Raw genomic sequence first — 22,540 nt, 5'->3', positions numbered from 1 at the left:
GGCTATATTCCACATATGGTACAATACGTCCTTGTAGCCTATCTTACACCCGATAGCTTGAACATCCCACTCTCCCACCCCTATATTGCCCCTCCCCTCCCTATCCCTATTGGTAATCACTAGATTGTTCTCTATATCTCTGAGTCTGCTTCTTTTATGTTGTATTTACTAGTTTGTTGAATTTTTAGACCCCACATATAAGTGATATCATACAGTATTTGTCTTTCTCTGTCTGACTTATTTCTCTTAGCATAATGCCCTCCAAGTCCATCCATGTTGCTGCAAATTACAGCCCTTATTTGGAAAAGGCAAATATAAAGTAGTGAAGATATTCAGTTCAATGTTGTCTTATTTATCTTAAATTGAAACTTTTTTGTTTTAAGTAGGTACAAGCATCTGACTACTCCATTATGTCTTCTAGTATATTCCTGTCCAAACATTTACAAATTGAAATATGTAATACATTATATTTATGTATATGTATTACCATATTATGTAGCCCTTTCTTGGTATTTCTCTTCTACAGACTGTTACATTGATATTTTGTATGTGGATGAGTTCTATTATTTATGATTTTCAGAAAGAGGATATTGCAAAATATTTGTTAAGACAAGGCGGCATTGGTCTGATAGAAGTGAGGACAACTGCTCTATAGCTATTCAAGTGTTGCTTGAGCAGCTATTTAAATATGCAGGTTTTTAGACACAACTAAGCCCTACTGAATTAGAACCTATGGGGAACATAAGCACAGGAATCAATCTTTTAAGTAAGCTCCTGGGATGATTCTGATGCTTTGTAGAATCAGTTCATGAACTGGCATTTGGAAAACATTGATCTTAATGTCTCATCATCTGCCTTTATATTCTTGTGTTTTTAGTCCTATTCTGATCTCTTCTTAGGAAATGAAATAAATTATTTCTTCCATCTTTTATTTTGAATACATCTCCCCTCTAATTTCTTTATCTCTGTCTACACCTCTGCTTAAAGAGTCAGTGGCTTAAAGCAGTCCTTATTTGACCCCTTTTTCTTCTTAAAGCTGTGCTTAATCATTTATGTTTTCTTCCTGAATGAATGTCTTAAAAGAGTTGTATATTCATCTCTTATCTCCACTAATATTTCTTTGTTTTTGATGACTTGTAATATGTCTTCTGCCCTCACCATTATAATAAAACTACTCTTTCACACTCTTCTGACAATACAATGACATCTTCTAAGTTCTCATCCTGCTCAATTCCTTTGCAGCATTATACACTTTTGAATATCTTTTCCTGCTGGAAAATTTTCATTTTCTTGATTTCTAGAACAGTGAACTCTTCTGATTCTCCTCTTACCTTTCTGATAAACATGGATAAAGTTTCCTTCCCTTAAACATATTCTTCTGTCTACTCATTATAGTTCCTTTTAAAGATCAGTCCCCAGATCAATTTTCTGTATAAATATATATTCCCAAAATTGTGTCAATAGCCATTTTTGAAGGATTCAAGCCTATGTTTTCATTTGCCTTCTGGGCATTTATTTATACACAATATATCCTAAGGATATCTCAATTTTATGCATCTAAAACTGAACTCATCTTTTCTCATAAACCAGCCACAGTTCCTTTTTCCTATTTAGTTAATATAACTACCAAATTACTCAGACTTAAAACTTCAGTCAACTGAACTCTTTTTCTTCCTTCATATATAATCAGTTATCAACTTCTACTGATTCTTCTTCTGCAAAATCTGTTATAAATCTTAAATTCGTACTGCATTTATCAGCATTTCAAGCACTCGTTACCTTCCACTTTGACTCTGGCCTCCTAACTGGTCTCCTTTCTACTAAGCTCTCTTGTTTCTTGTTTAATATCTTGGCAGTTAACTGCTTGGCCTCTGGAACCAGGCTCTCAGTGTTTGAATTTATCACTTACTTCGTGACCTTAAACAAGTTCCTTAGTCTCTTTCGGTGCTTTAACTTCCTCATCTATAAAGTAAAGCTACAAGAGTGTCTACTACATAAGATTGTCTTGGTGATGAAAGCAGATGTTATATGTATAGTGCTTCAAAAGGTGCCTGAAACAGGGGAAGCATTCAACAACTGTCAACTGTCATTAACTCTTTTACTTTCTAGCATTTTTACCCAGGTTTATGTTTTTCCATTCAGAGTTTCCTTGTGTTTTTCACTCTTCGAAGTCTTTGCAATTGTAAGTAGCCTCAATTATTTAGGCTCATTTGATTTGATGTTTTACATAAATTAAGCATGAGGGAATGGATTTCCTTTCACTTTGTTCCCTTTGGAGTATTTTGATAAACTATATCATAATAATAATTACTCTCTGTCCAGGTCAGAACAGATTAAATATTCTTATCTTATAGTACTATTTCCATTTATTGGATCACTTATAGCTCATCTGTGAAATCTGAGTGATTGATGTGGCCTCACATTTCTGAGTAAGGAACAGAGTACTTCCTGAAGTCAATAACTATTCCTTTGATGTATACACTCAGTTATGCCTTAGATGCAATTTTTTATTGAAGTATAGCTGATTTACAATGTTGTGTTAGTTTCAGGTGTACAGCAAAGTGATTCAGATATATATATATTCATATTCTTTTCCATTATACATTATTATAAGATATTAAATATAATTTCCTGTGCTATGTGGTAGGTTCTTGTTGTTTATCTATTTTATATATAGCAGTGTGTATTTGTTAATCTGACTTACTTCACTTAGTATACTAATCTCTAGGTCCATCCATGTTGCTGCAAGTGGCATTATTTCATTTCTTTTTTTATGGTTGAGTAATATTCCACTGTATGTAAATACCATATGCTTCTTGGGAGGCAAAGGAAAAAAATCTAACTATAATTCAGAACTGTGGTACTAGCTCTGAGAATGATACTCCTTGAAATAGTCCTATATTCAGTAGAATAAGGAAATCTTTTGGGGGGAGGGGAATATTTACATAAGCTCTTTATGGTATGCTTCTTTTCTACATTTCTTTCTTTGACCATTTTATATGTACTTTATTTTTTTTATATTTCATTAAAAGTTTTATTTTTGGAGCCCATAAATGGACAAATTCCAAAATAGTAGCAATACAGAGTATTTCACACTTTAATATCTCTTTCTATTCAGCAGTCCACTTTTGCATTTTGTTTTCTATAAACAAATATACTGGATGAAAGCAACAGTGCTCTTAACCCCAAGTTCAATGCCTGAATATTTCCAATATTTATTGTGAGCACATAATAGAGCAGAGGCAATTACTTTTCTTGCACACTTTATTTCCATTCAGAGCTTAGCAATCACTTCAGCTTCACATTATCCTATCATAAATGATAACAAATGGCCCAAGTAGCTAAAATCATAAAACTATTATAAGCCAAGTCAATGGTAGATATACAAAGTTAATATAAAATGACAACTATACTGGTACACATTTGTTTTGGACCCTACTAGAAATATGCCAAAATAACAAGTTTTATTAAAGAATGAGGTCCTTGGGCATAGGCAGAAGAAGGGTCATATCATCAAACATTATTAGGAAAACTGTAGGTAAAAAGAAATCAGCCTACAATTTTAACCAAATAAAGAAGGAAAGGAGAGTACATCATCAGGGGCAATGACAATTCAGGAAACTACATTTACCACCCATCACAAACTTGCTCACCACCTTAAGAGCTCAGCACCAGGCTCTCCAGGCATTGTATTCTCCCACTAAGTTTCTTTATGTGGAACACAAACTTACATTTATGGTAACAACAGAATATTATACTGCTATTTAATCTGACAGCAAAAACAGGAAAAAAAAATTGTTAGGGCCAGACTGACCTTGGACCACCTCAGTACCCCTGAAAATAGGGGCAAAAAATGAATCACTAAGAAACAGTATTCGAAGAGCACTGTATTAGCGAATGTGATTTATAAAACAAGTAAAATTCAGTAATCTTTGATGGAAAAAGCCATAGTATTATTTGAAATTTAAGAATGTTCTGATGCTGATTTTTTACTGAAGTGGTACTCCAAGCCGTTAAGTTGGAACAAATTCCAAATTCACACTAACTTGCATCACCTCAGTTTAATAATCCAATAAATGACAAAAAAGACAAACAACGAAAACAGCATCATATAGCACAGCAGCTTTGTTTGGCTCCCTCTGGATAAAATCTTCAGTTTTCCCATAGTTTTACCTAGAAATCCAGTTGTAGAATCAAACTCTGAATCCATTTCAGCTAATAATTTATTTTGATGTTTAACTTCGTGGCCTATTTCAATGGAAAGAGATTTTATAGCAGTTACTTTGTTTCTTAGACTTTCCGTGAGTCTCTCATTTTCTTCTTCACAGGCACTATATCCACTATTAGGATAGCCATAGTTCCCATAGTTGCCAGGAGGTACTCCTTCACCCAGGCCTGCACGCTTCATCCTGCCAGATGAGCGGGGGAAAAGGCGGGCTGAGGGGTGGGTAGGAAGAGGCCAGGGGCCACCCGGACTGCGTCCTCAGCACCAGGGCCCAGAGAAACACCAACTTCTTCCCGCAAGGCGCCACGACAGCCTATATGTACTTTACACAGTGCATGTTGAATGTTTCAGGATAAGTCAATCTCTTTTCTCTGATTAGATTTGACTTTTATAATCAGTGATAGATTCCCACCTCTACCATCACTTATCCTGGACAAACTATGTGAGATTTGAGTGGATGGATGTTACATAAGAGTTCAGAGAGCTCATGCGTAATACAGCTCACTCCAAGTGATCAAACTTGGTTATGGGCAAGAGGCAGAATACAGTGCATTTGCCTTGCAGGTCTGAAATGGAGTCACTTATACTAAGCCCCATGTCACCAAACCTAGACTTAATTACAGTTTTGGCTCTCTCAGAAATGGAACCTTAAGCCAGTGAATCAAGAATCTCCTGATCAGCACTGGTTAGGTCATCTGCCTGATAGACCCCTACCATCCCCTCAAGGAATGTAACTTTACAATAACCAACCCATATTTTTGCCAACTACACCTTACTTGTTTTCACTCCTCTCAGCCTATAAAAGTCTTTCATTTTGCTCCTTGGAGCTCCTTTCTGTCTGCTAGATTGGTTGATGCTCAATTCATGAATCACTGAATAAATCCAATAAGATCTTTAAAATTTACTCAGTTGAATTTTATTGTTTAACAACAGTTTTAAGAGAGTTTTCATAAAACAGGTCAACAGGGAGGTAGAAAAAAAATACAGCATTAAGGAGAGACTTGGAAGGGAAAAGGGTAGGTGAGAAATCAGCAAGTTGAGAAGATAGCAAGAGTATGTTGGAGAAGAAATTTCTCAGCTTCCTCATCTGCCTCCTGAAAGTTTTCCTATGGTCTTGTCTGTCCCCATACAAAAGAGTATGATCAAACCCTGGGTGTAGGCCCCTTCAACCCCTGACAGCAGCTTTGAAAAACAGTTAACTTCTTTCTAAATTGAAGTATGATTGATTAAAATATTATATTAGTTTCATGTGTACAGCATAGTGATTCAGTATTTTTGCAGATTATACTCTGTTACAAATTATTATAAGATAATGGCTATAATTCCCTGTGCTATACTGTATATCCTTGTTGCTTATCTATTTTATACATACTAGCTTGTGTCTGTTAATCCCATACCCATAATTTGTCCCTTCCCTCTCCCTCTCCCCTTTGGCAACCACTAGTTTGTTTTCTGTATCTGTGAGTCTGTTTCCCTTTTGCTATACACATTCATTTGTTTTTTGTTTTTTAGATTCCACATATGAAAGATATCATACAATATTTGTCTTCCTCTCTCTGACTTATTTCACTGAGCATAATGTTCTCTAGGTGCGTCCATGTTGTATTTTGCAGAATTTTGTTCTTTTTATGGCTGAGTAATATTCTATTGATGTGGTCACAGGAAACCAGGCAGCCACTAGGGCAGAACTCTCTCCACCCTGCCCGGAGGCAGCTAGCACCTGCACGCTCCTCATGAGTGGAGTCTGGCCTTTCTGTCTGTTCCAGTCTTTCTATCTGTTCCAGTGGTTCTCCAGCCAGGCAGGGGGGCTTGTCTCCTATGTATAAGATCCCAGGAGTGGGGTGCCCAGTCTGTGGCTTTCACTGCTTACTTCCTAGGGTGCATCTCTTCCCATGAATTCTGCCTTTTCCTCTGAGTCCTCTCCCAGGGGCACAGGTGCTGACCTTATCGCTCTTCTTTCCTTCCTACCTGATTACATGTGGATCATTTCCATAGCCTGTTTGTACAGCAGTCTTTCTGCCAGTTTCCAGTTAGTTTTCAGTGAGAATTTTTCCACATGTAGATGTCTTTTGGATGTGTTCATGGGGGAAAGTGAGTTCCACATCTTCTTACTCTGCCATCTTAATTTCAGATCAACAATTAACTTAATGCAGTGTATGAGGTTGGTAAAATCCTTCTACTCTTAAGTTTTTCAAACGCCCCAGTTACCTCGTACTCCCTCATACTTTCCAGTCTTCTCTCTTTGACTTTACCTGGAATCCTTTCCCCTAGATTACATATACCTTACACCTCATTCCCCTCTAGTCCCTTTTTTACTTCTCGTTATTTACTCCCCTAAAGCAATAGACAGTGAAGCAGCAGGGCAAAGGCTTACCTATATGGTGTATAGAGGTAAAATATGAATTTCAATGGAGGAAAATACTGATAGACTAGTAAATGAGAATGGAGTATTGTCACATTTATTAAAACTGTAAGAATGAGACTTTCCTACACATCATTTTCCTTCTGCAGATTGTTTGATTCTTTTCTCATTCCTCACTAGGCTGCTTCACTTCCTACTCCTATCCTTCTTCTTTATAGTCTACCTAGGCCTTCCTTTGCATAGTCATGGCATGAAAAGTATACTTTATATCATTTAAGCTAGTGAAAAAGCAGAATAATTGTGTTGTCTTTGATTGATGAGGCTGTCATACTAGTTAAATCAAATCTGCAAGTAGGCAAAGTACTGTGGCACTTGTTTGAAAAAGGGTATATAAAACACTGCATGCTATGGAGTGCCTCATTCATTGTATCATGCTCACAGCAGCTTCTGCAGAAACTGAAGACATGGCCTCTGACCTCAAGAAATTGATCATCTACTTGGTGCAATCAAACATACACAATTGGAAACATTTTAAAAGGAAAATATCAACAAATACAGATTGATTTTGTAACAAATTGTGCTCCTAGTCAAGGTGGGCCACTCTTCTTGGGGCAGTCAAGGAAGGGATCTGATGCGTGCCAGTTAGACTTTCAAGAGGTATTACAGAAAGTGGATGAATTTAGAGGACAGTGAACAAAGAGCTTAGGACTGAACCATGGTGCCTTCCAAAAGTCAGCGGGTAAATCAAGATTTGGATTCAACACCATTTAGTGATTAGTCACTGTGTGCTAAGATTGGTGTTTTTACGTATGTGATCTTGTAATTATCATAACAGCTTTGTAGTGATACTAATGCTCAGAAGAATTATGTAACTAAAACAAAATCAATTCTAATACTTGATTTTTGATTCCAAATCTGGTGCTTTTTGGATTATATTCCATAAATAGAAAAGGGAAATCTGAGGAAAAGCAGAGAAATAAAATCTTGAAAGGTGGACATGATAATATAGCTGAGAACTGAGCAATCTGAAAGGGGAACCATTGGAGTTAGCTAAGTAGCATGGTTTATTTTCAGTGAAGAATTCACATGGAAACAAGCTAACCTGTTTGTGCTAACTCTCACATGGGGGGAACACTTTCTTGAAACTTCAGGACCATTTCTACATTATTTGCATTAAGAAGGATTATGTAGGAATGATTCAGGCTACAGTGTTTTCTTTGGTAAGTTATGATTAGTGTCTTTCTGTAATAAAGATGTGTGCAAATTGAATTCACAGTAATGTGATTTCTATTTGTAATGTACATTGCCATTGCATTCTGACGACTTGAGAACTGTCACAAAGAAAGAAACAAAATAATTAGCAATCAGCTGTGGGAGTTTAATATTTTAACTCTCCAGCTGTTGTGCAAAATGTTTTTGTGCATGTGGATTCAATTAGTCATAAAGTAGGGAATCAGTATAATGAAGCTATGTTATACAGATTTTGAATATGTACTGTAGGTAGAAAGTGATATGTTCTTTAGTTTATTGTCACTATTTAAAGGGAATGAAGACATTAAAAATATTTCAAAGTAAGGATTCATAACATTGACAAGGAAACATTAAGAGAAGACACATGGCCACAGTAGAACCATAGAATATATTGAATTTTATAGTATATAAACTGAGATAATAATTACAAAGGAAACAGTATAATTTGACTATAATTTAAAAATAAATACATGAAATTGAAACATTTGTCTATCTCAATGAAAGATAAACATAATTTAATGACAAATGACAATCAGATGTAAAATTTTTGCAAATATATACAGACTTAGGGCCAATGCATTTGACATGTAAAGAAAATTTTGCAGAGCCAGTGACAATTAAAAAAAAAATACACACATAGTAACATCCCAATAAAAAATGGGCAAAAACTATGAACCAAAAATTCACAGAAGTATGAATACAAATAAATGTGTAAAAAGATTTGTACTTACTAGTAAAAATGTAGTAGGAAAAAAATGCATAATGAGTTTATATCTTCTGATCTACCAGTTAGAAAGACATGGTCATGTTCAAAATGATAAACTACTGTGTGAAACAGAAATAGAGTAGCGATATACTTGGTGGTGAAACCACAGGCATAACTGAGTTCCAGTTTCAGATACAGGCAGAAGTCACTGAAATTTTTACTTATGTGTAATAAAGGATCCTTAAGCATTGCATACATGGAAGGGCAGAGATAAATTCACAGTGTGAAATCAGGGGCTTTGATGAAGCCCCAATAATCTTGAGAAAGAAGGACAGAGGTAGAGGAATCACACTCTCTGACTTCAGACTATACTACAAAGCTGCAGTTATCAAAACAGTATGGCACTAGCACAAAAACAGACACATAGATCATTGAAACATAATAGAAAGCCCAGAAATAAACCCACACACTATGGGCAATTACTCTATGACAAAGGAGTCAAGAATATACAATGGAGAAAAGACAGCCTCTTCAATAAGTAGTGCTGGAAAAAACTGGACAGCTACATGTAAAAGAATGAAATTAGAACATTCTCTAACACCATATACAAAAATGAACTCAAAATGGATTAAAGACCTTAATGTAAGACCTGAAACTGTAGAACTCCTAGAAGAAAACTTTAGCACAACACTCTTTGACAGAAATTGTAGCAATATTTTTTTGGATCTGTCTCCTGAAGCAAAGGAAACAAAAACAAAGATTAGCAAATAGGACCTAATTAAACTTAAAAACTTTTACACAGCAAAGGAAAGTATCAACAAAATGAAAAGACAACCCACTGAATGGGAGAAAATATTTGCAAATCCTGAATCTGATAAGGGGTTAATATTCAAAATATATAAACAGCTCATACAATTCAGCATGAACAAAAACAATCAACATGATTTAAAAAATGGGCAAAGGAACTCAATAGACATTTTTCCTAAGGAGACATACAGATGGGCAATAGGCATATGAAAAGATGCTCAACATCATTAATCATCAGAGAAATGCAAATCAAAACCACAGTGAGATATCACCTCTTACTTGTTAAATGGCTATCATCAAAATGAACACAAATAACAAATGTTGGTGAGGATGTAGAGAAAAGGGAACCCTCTTACACTGTTGGTGGAAATGTAAATCGCTGCAGCCACTGTGGAAAATAGTATGGGGGTTTCTCAAAAAACTAAAAATAGAACTACCATATGACCCAGCAATCCCACTCCTGTGCATATACCCTTAGAAAACCATAATCCAAAAAGAAACATGTACCACAGTGCTCACTGCAGCACTATTTACAATAGGCAGGACATGGAAGCAACGTAAATGCCCATCAACAGATGAATGGTTAAAGAAGATGTGGCACATATATACAATGGAATATTACTCAGCTATACAAAGGAATGAAACTGAGTTATTCGTAGTGAGGAGAATGGACCTAGAGTCTTTCATACAGAGCAAAGTAAGCCAAAAAGAGAAAAACAAATACCATATGCTAACTCATATATATAGATTCTAAAAATATGGTATTGATGAACCCAGTGACAGGGCAAGAATAAAGATGCAGATGTCGAGAACGGACTTGAGGACATGGGATGAGGGGCGAAGGGGAAGCTGGGATGAAGTGAGAGAGTAGCATTGACATATATACACTACCAAATGTAAACTAGATAGCTAGTGGGAAGCTGCTGCATAACACAGGGAGATTAACTCAATGATCGGTGATGACTTAGAGGGGTGGGATAGGGAGGGTGGGAAGGAGTCGTGGGAAGCAGGGGATATGGGGATATATGTATAAATACAGCTGATTCACTTTGGTGTACCTCAAAAACTGGCACAACAGTGTAAAGCAATTACATTCCAATAAAGAGCTTAAAAAAAAACAGAAAACACATAAAACGGAGAAAAAAAATCTCCAGAGGTATGTTGTACAACACAGAGAATATAGCCAATATTTTAGAATAACTATAAATGGAGTGTAGCCTGTAAAAATTGTGAATCACTGTTGTATACCTGTAACTTACATAATATTGTACATCAACTATACCTCAATTTTAAAAAAGCTGCATATCTCTCAGATCCACCTTTCTCCTGGCCTCCAAACCGTCACAGGTATGTATAAAGAGGGAGTCCTTGAGCTCCTTTTGCTTGTGGTAACTTATATCCCTCCCTCACCTCCAACAAGAGGGGGCCTCGGCTCCAGGAGCTCTTGACAAGACCTCTGCTCTATCCTTCTACCTTACACGTACACTGAAAGCCAGGCCTATCCCTAAATTTGCAGAGTCCAGAGCAAGTATACCAGCAGAAGCATATGTATCATATTTGTATCTATTGAAATGTTGAAGATAGAGCTAACAAAAGGTTAAATAAGATATTCTATCGCCCACCTTGATGGCTATACCTTTATATTGATAAAATCAAAACATTATAACCATGGTTTTCTTATGCTGAAAATCAGTAAAATGCTGAAAACTACTGAATTACAATTTTACATATATGACTTTCTGTTTAAAGTTTGGTGGTGTTTGTAGGAGTAATAAAATAAAGGCATAATTCATAAGTTAGTACATATTTGTTCCATTAACTCTATTTTTCTTGCTTTCATTGCAAAAAAGATCACTATAAGATTGTTAGAATCAAGATTTTCACATAATCTGTGTTCTATTTGCATTATTTAAAGGATAAAATTAATATATATTGAAAATTTACAAAATTTGAATGTATTTTATATAACATAAATTTAAATAAATTTAAAATAAAATTGATTTTTGTTTTTTAAAAGCTATTTTTCTTATAATGTAAAATCAATAAAATTAAAAAGCAAAGTTAATATACTTTGAAATCAAAATTATGTAGTTTAAATATTTTATTTAATTTTTTAAAAAGATAAATAAACCTTATTAAATATTTGTATAAAATGAGATTATTCACAAATTTTTAGTTTGACATGCATTAGTAACCAAAAAAAAATTGTATTATATTTTACCCATGTCCTACCTTGACAGATGTAGATACACCTTTAGGAATAGTGTGAATTGCTTAATAATGCAAACTATTTCTCAGCCAACACGTGCAGTTGCTGGAGTTTTGAGTTTCTCAGAAACCATCCATTGTATCAGGAAGAGAAGCAAAAAATGGATGCTAAACACCATTCTGGGATGAAACTTTGTTATGTAACAATCCATTGCATTCAAATAATGTGAGTTGAAGAGTTTGACAAGTTAGTCTTTTCTACTACTAAAGTGATTCTGCTGCTCAATTCCTCCCCACACTCTAATGCACTATCTAGCTCTGATTAAACAGCAGTGCAAACCACAAATCTTCATCATGTGTGTTAGTTTAGATTCTTCAAGAAGCAGATGCCCAAACAGGATTAGACATGTAAGAGATTTAGTAGGGAAAATGCCTATCAAAGATAAAGGGAAGGGATTTGTAGGCAGGGAGCATCTTCAGACAGTGGTACAAGTCTGACCTCTGTAGGAGAAGGCAAAGAAAGGAAAGAAGAAAGATCGCAGAAGAATCTTAGACTGCAGTGCTATTCGTAGAAAGTTTTGGGCAAGTCAGTAGGTATTCTTTGATCCAAAGTTGCCCATTAGAGAAGACCCATGTCCTGCAAGAAAAACCCTGTTCACGTTTCCCTACAGTACTTAAATTTTGGGTAGGAGTCTGGGAAATGTGGCTTTTACAGAAATTGGTAGTGGCCCCAGAGGAGCCACAGCTTAGGCTGTTGGTCAGCTAAGCTCCATGAAGCAGATTTAGGCAGCATATTTCTTGGTGACCGAAGTTCATGGGTAGGACTTAAGATTGTTAAGATATAGGTCTCCAGAAATTAATTTATAGAGTAAGCTCAATGCTTATCAAAATCCAAGCAGGTTTTTCCTGTAAAAATTGATAAACTGATTCTCAAATTCATATGGCAATGCAAAGGACCTAGAGTGGTCAAAATGACTTTTGTAAAGAAGAACAAAAGTTGGAAGACTAACATTACCTGTTTTCAAGTCTTATTATAAATCTATACTAATCAAAGTAGTGTGGTATTGGTGTGAAGATACACAAATAGATTAACAGAATAAAATAAAGAGTTCAGAAATATTAATATACATGTATATAAAAATGATTTTTAACAATGGTGCAATGACAGTTCAGTCAGTGGGAAAAGGAGAGTCTTTTCCACAAATGGTGCTGAAACAATTGAATATCTGTATGCAAAAATAAACTCCAGTCTATATTTCATAACACATTAAAAATTCATTCAAAATGGTTCATAGACCTAAATGTAAAGATTTCTTAGATTAAGGACTGGCAAACAACAGTCTGCAGGCATATCTGGCTCACCATATGTTTTTATAAATAAAGATCTATTGGATCATATTCTTGCCTATTATGTATTGTCTATGGCTGCTCTTCTACTACAAAGGCAGAGTTGGATAGTCGTGAAAGAGACCATATGGTCCAAAAAGCCCAAAATATTTACTATCTAGTCCTTTAGAGAAAAAAAATTTACTGGCCTCTGTATAAGATATAACAAAAGCACAATCCATAAAAGCAAAAAATGATAAACTGTGCTCAGCAAAATTAAAAATTTCTTCATAAATCTTCACAAGATGCTGTTAGGAGCCTGAAAAGACAAGTCAGACTAGGAGAAAATATTTGCAAATCATATATCTGATGAGGAACTTTTAACCAGAATATATAAAGAACTCTTAAAACATAACAATAAAAAATACAAACAACCTAATAATAAAATGGACAGAAGACTTCAGTGCTTCACCAAAGAAGATATATGCATAGGAAATGAACACATGAAAAAATACTCAACATTTTTAGTCATTAAGGAAATGTGTATTTAAACCACAATGAAATACCACTAAATACCTATTAGAATGGCTAAACTTCAAAAGACTCACCATACCAGATGTTGGCAAGTTTGTGGAGGAACTGGAACTTTGTACAGTGCTGATGAGAATGTAATATTGTACAGCCACTTGGGAAAACAGTTTGCCACTCTCTTAAAGTTAAATGTTCACCTATCATGATCCACTCATTCTACTCACAATGATTTACACGAGAGAAATAAAAGCATATGCCCCTACAATTACTTGTGTATGAAAATATTCAGAGCAGTTTTATTTATAATGCTCAAAAACTGGAAACAAATGTTCATCAAGAGGTGAATGAATGAACAAACTGTGGTACATTCACCATTGATACATGTAACAACATGAATAAATCTCTAATTATGCCAAATGAATAAAGTCAAACAAAAAAGAGGAGCTCATATTATATGATTCCATTTATATAAAATTCTAGAAAATTAAAAATTTATAGTTACAGAACACAGACCATTGGTTGCTTGTTGGGGAGTGTTAATAGGGGCAGGAGAAAGGGACTACAAAGAGACACAAAGAAAGTTGAGGGAAGTGAATGTGTTCATTAGATTGATTGGAGTGATGGTTTCATGATTGTGTAGATATATCAAAGCTTATCAAATTATACACTTTAAACATGCCAAGTATACTTAAACATAGCTGTTTTTAAAAGTTAATAGAAGTGCTGGCTGACAAGAGTTTACCCTCTTTAGGGACCAGGACCCCTAACTATGCAGAACCTAGGATTGTAAAGATGTGAGTTCCTCCTTGTCGGAAGAGATGGTAAGAGGACCACTCCTGCTTTGACCCCCTGGTTCCTGGACTCACGTAGTCTTCCTCTTGGGGATACAATGCCACATAGAGATCTTTAATTTAATACATTTACTGCTTCTTGGAGGATGGCACTCTTTCTCTGCAAAGCATTGCATCTGAACTTTTGCTTTAGCTGTGCCTTTGAAAAGCTATTCCAATGCTCTTTGAAGCCAGTTGCTTCTGGAGGGTGCAATGTGTGATACCGCTTGTGAATACCATGGGCATGAGGCCGTTTCTGAACCTCCTTTGTTTGAAACTGTGTACCTTGGTGGGATGTTGGATGCTACATTGTATAGGATTCCATACTCATGGATTGAACCTTTCTTAAGCCGCTGGGTGGTATCGTTAGTTGAAGCTCTTCGTACAGGAAAGGCAAACCCATACCTGGAATAAACATATATCCCTGTGAAGACAAACCACTGACCTTTCTCAGACAGATGGGACTTGATGTATATGACTTTGCACCAAGTGGCTGGCTGCTCTCCATGAGGCATAGAGCCATAACAGGAGCTCAGCATTGGTCTCTATTGCTGACAGGTTAGATATTCAGAGGCAGCACCTGCTAAACTAGTCTTAGAAGGTAGAAGTCCATGCTATTAGGCCTATATGTAACCTTCATCTTTGCCACCCTGACCACTCTGTTCATCTTTGCCACCCTGGCCACTCTGTTCATGTGCCCATTGTACCATTTGCAGGGTGGTCCATGACAAAGGCTAGCTAATGATAACTGGCTGAGTTTTGTCTATTCGTTTGTTCAGTGCCTCTTCCTTGGTGGATGCCTTCTGCTGGGCATTAATGTATAATATTAAAAAAAATCTTTACATTTAGTGCCTACTCTCATATGTTCATATGCCTCTACTCCAGACCTCTTTGTCTCTAATTTTCCAGTCCTTTTTCCTTCCAGGCTCTGGACCAGATGGCCAGAAATTTATCATTTCCTTTATGCATTTTTTCATGCTTCTTCTAACAATTTAGAAGGAAGTACACTCTATTTCCATTCCTTTAGTAGTTACCATTAAAAGTTTAAGATGCATACTTACTCCCTATTTTAAGGCTTCTCTTGAACAATCTGAGGATTTAGAATGCTTTGTCTCTGATCACTCCACCTACATCTTACATGTTGCAACTGTCCTGTATTTTGGTTTTATCTTGTTTTTCTTTTTACTCTCCATAATAAGACACTGTTATTTTTTATTCATTTAATATTTGTTTATATTTATGTACAACCTCATTCTTTTCTTGTCATTTCTCTTTGCATTTTTAAGCCTTCCTTTTGGAAGCCTCCCTTTCCCTGATTCCTGAAGTATATCCTTTAAAATTCCCTTTAGTGAAAGTCTGTTTTATATAAATTCCCTCCATTTTTGTTTTCCAGAAAAGTGAATTTTGAATGAGAGCTGATATATTTTCTCAGCATTTTGAAGTTGTTATTATACTGTCATGTTTTCCAGTACTACTCTGGAGAAGTCTACAGTCAGTTTAATAGTTATTTCTTTAAAGGTATTGTCTTTACTCTCTGTTTTTAACAATTTTTTGTTGCGGTATTCTTCAGTTTCACTATGACATGTCAGATGTGGACTTCTTTTGATTTATCCTGCTTGTGATTCATTGTGTTTCTTCAACCTGAAGGCATCATTCATTATCTCTTTGACTCTTATCTCTGCCCCAGTCTCATAATTTTCTTTTTCCAGGACTCCTATCATATACTCATTGGACCTTCTCATTCTATTTTCATGTTTCTAAACTTCTCTTTCAATATTTTCCATCTCTTTGTCTTTCTAGACTGCATTTTTGGGTAATTTTTTCAGATCTATCTAACAGTTCACAGATCTTTGCTTTATTAAGCCAAATATTTTATTTTTTGATATTAGTAAATCTCTTCTGAGATGCTGCAACTTCATAATCAGCTTTTCTCTCGGATTTCCACCTCTCTCCCTCTATTTCTTTCTCTCCTACTCTCTTTCTTTCCTCCAATCTCTCTCTCCCCCTTCCCTCTTACCTCAAAAATTTGCTCTCTTTTTTGGGATCTCATACTTTATATTTTGATCAGCTATGAATTTAATAGCAGTCATTGTATTTTATCCAGAATTTCTTGGAGTTTTAATGGATTTTTCTCAAGATGTTTAATCTGCCTTATTTCTAGGAACAAAAGTTAACATGCATGACATTTTAAAATAAAAAGTAATAAAATTAATTAACAGCATATATACTAACTCAAGCTTATGAGTTAAGCAAACTTTTCTTGGCATCAACCATATGGTAGTAATACCAGGCAGTAATAGAGGACCTGAAACATTTTCAAAGCACTTTCGTATTTTATCTAATTTTATCCTCTCAAAACATTTGTGAAGTTGAATATCTTTACCAGAGAGGTGAAGGCACTTGTCAAGCTCACACAGCAAGTTAGGAGGAACTCACCATTAGACACTAAGAGCAATACACTCTTTACTATTAATAGTTCATAAAGTAATAGGCTTGTCTCTCCACCTGAGAAAACCTTCTTTTGATGTAAGAAATCCAGAGAGCTACAATGTACGTTTTCTTCCTATTTGAAATAATGTCTTGGACTCTGAAGGTTGTGCTTTGGGATTAGAATATAAAAAAGACTCTATGCTAGAAGCTCTGGTTACAGTTTCCTCTGGGTTATGAAGGCAGAACGGTTTTATACTTCTCTTTTGGAATGCATCATGACATATTCTATATTATCATTACTTATATAAACAAAATAAAACTTGAAAGTGCTAAAAAAGCAACTGTCCTTCTGCCCCTAGAAGTTTTTAATCAACAAAATCATCAGGGATTAGCCTTGTGTTCCCTGCTTTTCAACATGTAAAGGCATATTCAGGCCACTTCTCAGTCACAGTGGCATCCTGCACCCATCCTGACATGCAGATGGATATTTCTTTGAATATAATCCAGAAGGAATGATGTTTTTTTTTATCTGAAAATTTAACCTCCTTGGAAGTTAAGCTGATTCAAACACAGCTGGGTAAAACCAAAGATATTTTTTGTAGGTAAATAGTACGAGTTGGTTGCAAGCTAAACAAACCTATGTAGGTGGCCTCTATAAGCTTATTTGCTTGAGACTTGTCAGCTTATTTTGTCAGTGCTTGTAGGAGATACATAGGAACAGAATCCTCCCTTTAGAAATGGAGGAGGTGACTGGAGGATATTCCTGAAGTTAAGTGGGAGGGAGAGGACTGGGAAAGTTGTAGGGAAGGAAGGAACAAAGGCTAAATTATGATGTTTTCATTTTCCTTTACTTTACTGGAATGGAATAGAGGTGAAAAAAGTCTTACAAAGTAAGTTTATTTCCCTTTAATTGGGAAGCCACTGAATGGGTAAAATGGCAAAGATGGATTGTGTTCCTCTATGGTTTAGGCGGTATGTTTTCTGGACCTTAAATACTGAATTTTGGAACAAGGCTGGGTCATATATATTGAGCAATAATAATAATATAAAAACAATTAGTGTTTATTGAGCATGTACTATGTGATAGGCACTAAGTCCTTTACATATGTTAACTAGATTAATTTTCAGAACAGCTGGTATCCATATTGATATTCATATTTCAAAGATGAAGAAACTGAGTCTCAGAGGTGTTAAGTAACTTGTCAAGATTCCAAATCTAGAAAATGAAGCTAGAATTTGAACTCAGATGCCTGGCTCCCTGCTATCTTTATTTCTTCAGAATTCTTATCTTAACCTTTTCCTTTCTCTTACATGAAGCCCCTGCTACTTCTGGGGATAGAGGTGCTATGGTGCCCATTTAACCGAGGCTAACATTAAAGCTGTCATTAGGAAGCTATTGAGATGTCATCAAGCAAAAAAAGAGTTTCCAAATTTCAGGTGAAAATTTTAGCTATTCATCAAGAAATCTAACAAAAATAGCTAAGAATTACCGATTCTGGGGGGAGAGGTGACACTTGTATCATGAGTCTGATGTAAGTTATCTCAGTTTGATTGACCTTTATCTGTATTTGCCTCAAAGAAGAGGGCCACAGAGAGCATGAACACTTCCAGTGCAAGGCCCTGAGTTTAGGAAGTTTTTTCATCATATAGACCTTTCACTTGATCCTCATTCTGCAAATATTTGTTGAGTTCCTACTATTTGTCAGGCACTGAGGGCATTTTGATGAGCGGAGGCAGGCCTGTCATCCTCTCATAGAATTTGTAGTCAAACAGATGAGGCCGAGAAGCTAGCAATCCCACAAACAAATGTATAATTACAAACTAAGGCATGAGTTGTGAAGGAGAGGCATTTGGGACCATAGCAGAGAGAGTATCATGGGAAGAATATGGCCTCATTTGGAGGATGAGAAAACACTTCTCTGAGGGAATGACATTCCAGGTAGAGCAAGCAGCATATAAAGGCCCCGTAACCCTTGTTCGTAAAGTCTAGAATGAGAAACATTAATTACTTATTCATGGAACAGCTGCTTTGCTTATAACTTTGTGTACTGTTCATAATTTTCAAAGAGTTGGTTAGACATGCTCTTTTACCTTCTTGTTGACCAAATTAAGAAAACAACTTTCTTCTGGTAAGGTCACTTCTGTTTTTTGGTGAGATCCTTAGATTAAGGAAACTTTCTCATTTATCCATCAGGCTATCTTCTTAAGCAGCTGCTTTCCATACTCCTTTCCTTTTTCTCTTACACAAAGATTTATTGGATGCCTATAACATGCCAAGTACTAGTATTCTTCTCTTCACAACCAAATTCTTGTGAGAGTAGTCTACACTTGCTGCATCAGTTTTCTCACATTCTTAACCTGTCGCGTCCTCCTTTCTATTTCCATCATTTCCCTGAAACTGCCAAATCCGGAATTCTGTTTTTCAGTTCCTCATTGTGCTTCGTTTCTCTGTGCAGCATTTAGCCCTGTTGCTCAAACAAACAGACAAGCACAAAAACCTCTTCTCTTTTGCCTTCCACGACACAGTTCTCTCTTGCTTTTTCTACCTCCCTCATTAGTTCTTCGTCATTTTTGCTGGCTCCTCTTTCTCTACCTAATGCTCAAACATTGTTGCTCTCCAAGTCATCACTCTCATCATTTATTTTTTTCTTGCATGCATAGTCTCTCTAGGTAATTCTATGTACTTCTACGGAATCCATGGGAATTTTTTTCTCCAGTAGCCTCCTTTCTCCTAAGCTCTAAATTCTTGTACCCAACTGGGTACTAAATATCCTTCCCTGATATCCTGCATATATTTCATATTTAACAGGATTGAAAGTGAAATCATTCTCCCTCTCTTCAATGCAGTCTCTACTCTGAAGCCACACGGACCTTGTAAAATACAAATATGATTGTTATCATTGCCTCTGTTTGAAGTCTTCAGTGGTTTCACATTGCCATCCTGAGTATCTTGTAGTCATACTATAGTTTGATCTCCACTCCTTCTCTACATCAAACTACTAGCCAACCACAAAACATATCTGGGGCCTTTGCATGTGCTGATCTCTACCTGGCACCCCCCTTTCCCATTTTCCATTTTTTCTGCTTAAATTTCACCTTTTCAATTAACTTCTACCTGGCTATTCTAGAGGTAAATAGTTGGTTTATTTCTGATATCTTTGGGTTTTCATGTCATGTAGTATATACTTCCATGGTGGCACTTAGACATAAATATATCATGTAAATGTAATACGAGATCTCTTAGAGTAGACTGTGTGCTCAAATGTAGGAATAGAATCTTACATACAACGTGCAAAATAAAGTGGTATGTAATTTGATGTATAAATGAATCTGGGGATTCCATAAAAGGCCAAATATAAAGCATTAGTTAATTGCCATAGGCTGATACTTGAGAATTTTGTTTTACTCAGTTATGTAGTTAGATACTTATCTTGATGATGAGAAAAATTAACCATAATTGCATGAAGTATGTTTCCAGCTTCATGTCATAGATTATCCATTGTTCCTGATTAATGAATCTTGCTTTCTATAATTAATAAAAATAGCCCATCTTCAAAGTGAATTCTTGAGTCACATTTTTTTCTTTTGTCTAAAGTCTAATGAGAGGCAATCTGTAGTAGAGTAGAGTGCTCTTGATTTTCTCAGACTTTGTCAGTTTTTAGTGAGTTAAAAGCCTATAAGGTATGTAGGTTCTTTGGGTTTCATGGTAAAGAGTAGAGTTCTTTTTTCCAGGAAACAAAAACATAAACATTTTGAACATAACTATTAATTGACATGTCCTTGAATATTTCTATCAAAGGAATAAAATTGAAAGTATTTTAAATAAAAGTAAATTTATTATAAAAGGCAGTTAGATGTATACATAATAAAGTGATCAGACATTTGCAGAAAATATAGAAACTTAAATCTGCATTTGTATTAAATTTAACTAAATGGAATATATCTGAAAGTTGCATTTCAAAGGCCCAAATTCCACAGTAAAAAGAAGAAATGGATGTTACATATATTGAAGTGAACCTGTTATATAAAATAGGTGTTGAAGATTACAGTCAATACCTATCTTAAGATTCTTTATTTGAAAGAGCTTCCCCCCATCCCGTATGTTGTTCTGTTTTGAATGAGGAGCTATAATCCTCAATATATCTTAAACTACATTTGGTAAAATCTATGTTATCTGACAACAATTTAAAAACCTTTGACCAACATTCTGATAATGCTTAATCTAAACAGAAAAATAAATATAAAGTAGAAAGTTTTCTGGCAAAATTAATCTAAATACTAACCAGACTACAATGGATTGGTGCAATATTTACATTTTTCCCCCATCATTTTGGGAGGTAATGAAGGTAATTTTTGTCTGACATGGCTTTGGTAAGCACTGGTGATTTTGGCATGCTTAAATAACTGCCTTATATTCATTCATTCATTCTAAAAAGAAAGTTCAATGGGGAAATAAAGGCAAATCAACCTGGTGAGTATTTCTCAAACATTGTTGCATATTAGAATCACCAAGAGAAGTTGACAATGAGATCCCTCAAGTCCTCCCTAAGTTTCTGATTCTGTAGTTCTGGAATAGGACACAGGAATATAGATTTTTAACAAGCCCCCAGGAGATTCATATGCTCCAATTTCAGAAACACTGCAATGTTGTCTGCTCTCCCAAATTTCTCCTTGTTCTTTCAAATGTTCTTCACTTTCTGCAATGCCATAGCTTTGCAAAGGTATTCATTCACTCATTAGACCTCCAATGCCTTTTTTCTCAAATTACTATCTGGTGGAATTCCTATTTATTTCTGGAGACCTTATTCACATGTAACTCCTTCTCCTGAGCCTTCACTCAGAACTTTGTACATCTCTCTGTTTTAATATTTATACAATGTATTAACACACACACATATACATATATATACACACACGCACACACCTCAATGCATTAAATTTCTTTTAAGGAGTGAGGCTGTGTCTTAGCCTTTATGTAAGAACATAAGAACCAAGGACAGGGGCTAGTACAAAACAGGTAGTTCTCAGACATTAGCATGCATAAGAATTATCTGAGGAGTTTGTTTAAAGTGGAATTACCAAGCATGTCTCCCACTTCCATGCCTAATTCTCAGATTTTCATTCAATAGATCTGAAGTTGGTCCTAGGAATTAATATTTTTATATGTTCTTCAAATATTTCATATCTTAATAAATTCTGAATACTAAGAGGACATCAACTAACATTCAGGTAATTAAAATATGTGACCAAATGGCTACTTCTATTTATCCCATTTACTCTCTAATGTGACAAAATTTTCTCATATATTCTAATACATTTTGAACATTGCCCTGTGGCAATATTCAAGTCCATCTGAATAGCAGTCAGATACAATGTAAACTACTTTACACAGGGTCAGATGGTTTACAGAAGACAGGACTCATGAGGTATCTTAGAAGAATTTCATTGAGAATTTTCTCTATAGAGAGGGCATATCAAGAGTAAAAGTCAATAAGTAATTAGTTTTAAAAGTGAAAAAATTTTTCATTTTCATTTTAGATTTTCTAGTAAATGTTATTTCTATATCAGCAATTTAAAATTATATCATAAAGAATTAGAATGTCTGGTCCTAGCTAAAATGGAGTAACAAAGGCCAGGTTTACCCTTCTATGTGTAGCACCTAAAAGCAAACAAACAGAAAATAAATGAAACAACAGTTTTTGAGATAATGAACATCAGGTAATGAATGTGATATCATAACAATCTATTTGAATGGCTAAAATTAAAAAATCTGACCATATCAAATATTAGTTCAGCTAGGACTTTCACATGTTGCTGGTGAGAAGATAAAATTGCCCAATCACTTTGGAAAACAGTTTGGTAGT

At 35.4% G+C, this 22,540-nt stretch overlaps 1 protein-coding gene across 1 annotated transcript; it reads right to left on the bottom strand.

Annotated features, from left to right (window-relative positions):
• Nucleotides 1-3,928: 3,928 nt before the first annotated feature.
• LOC130842430 (BET1 homolog) lies at nucleotides 3,929-4,525 on the bottom strand. Its single transcript, XM_057719085.1, has one exon. It carries the CDS (start codon nucleotides 4,406-4,408, stop codon nucleotides 4,052-4,054), a length of 357 nt encoding a protein of 118 aa, XP_057575068.1. The 5' UTR covers nucleotides 4,409-4,525; the 3' UTR covers nucleotides 3,929-4,051.
• Between the last annotated feature and the right edge of the window lie 18,015 nt (nucleotides 4,526-22,540).

Source organism: Hippopotamus amphibius, chromosome X (genome assembly GCF_030028045.1).
Source record: "Hippopotamus amphibius kiboko isolate mHipAmp2 chromosome X, mHipAmp2.hap2, whole genome shotgun sequence".
In the NCBI taxonomy this organism is placed as follows: Eukaryota; Metazoa; Chordata; class Mammalia; order Artiodactyla; family Hippopotamidae; genus Hippopotamus; species Hippopotamus amphibius.
Note: the sequence above shows the minus strand (reverse complement) of the source record. Positions and strands in the feature narration are given on the sequence as shown.

Coding starts and splice junctions, on each gene's coding strand:
- LOC130842430 (XM_057719085.1), bottom strand. CDS start 4,408: ATGAAGCGTGCAGGCCTGGGTGAAGGAGTACCTCCTGGCAACTATGGG.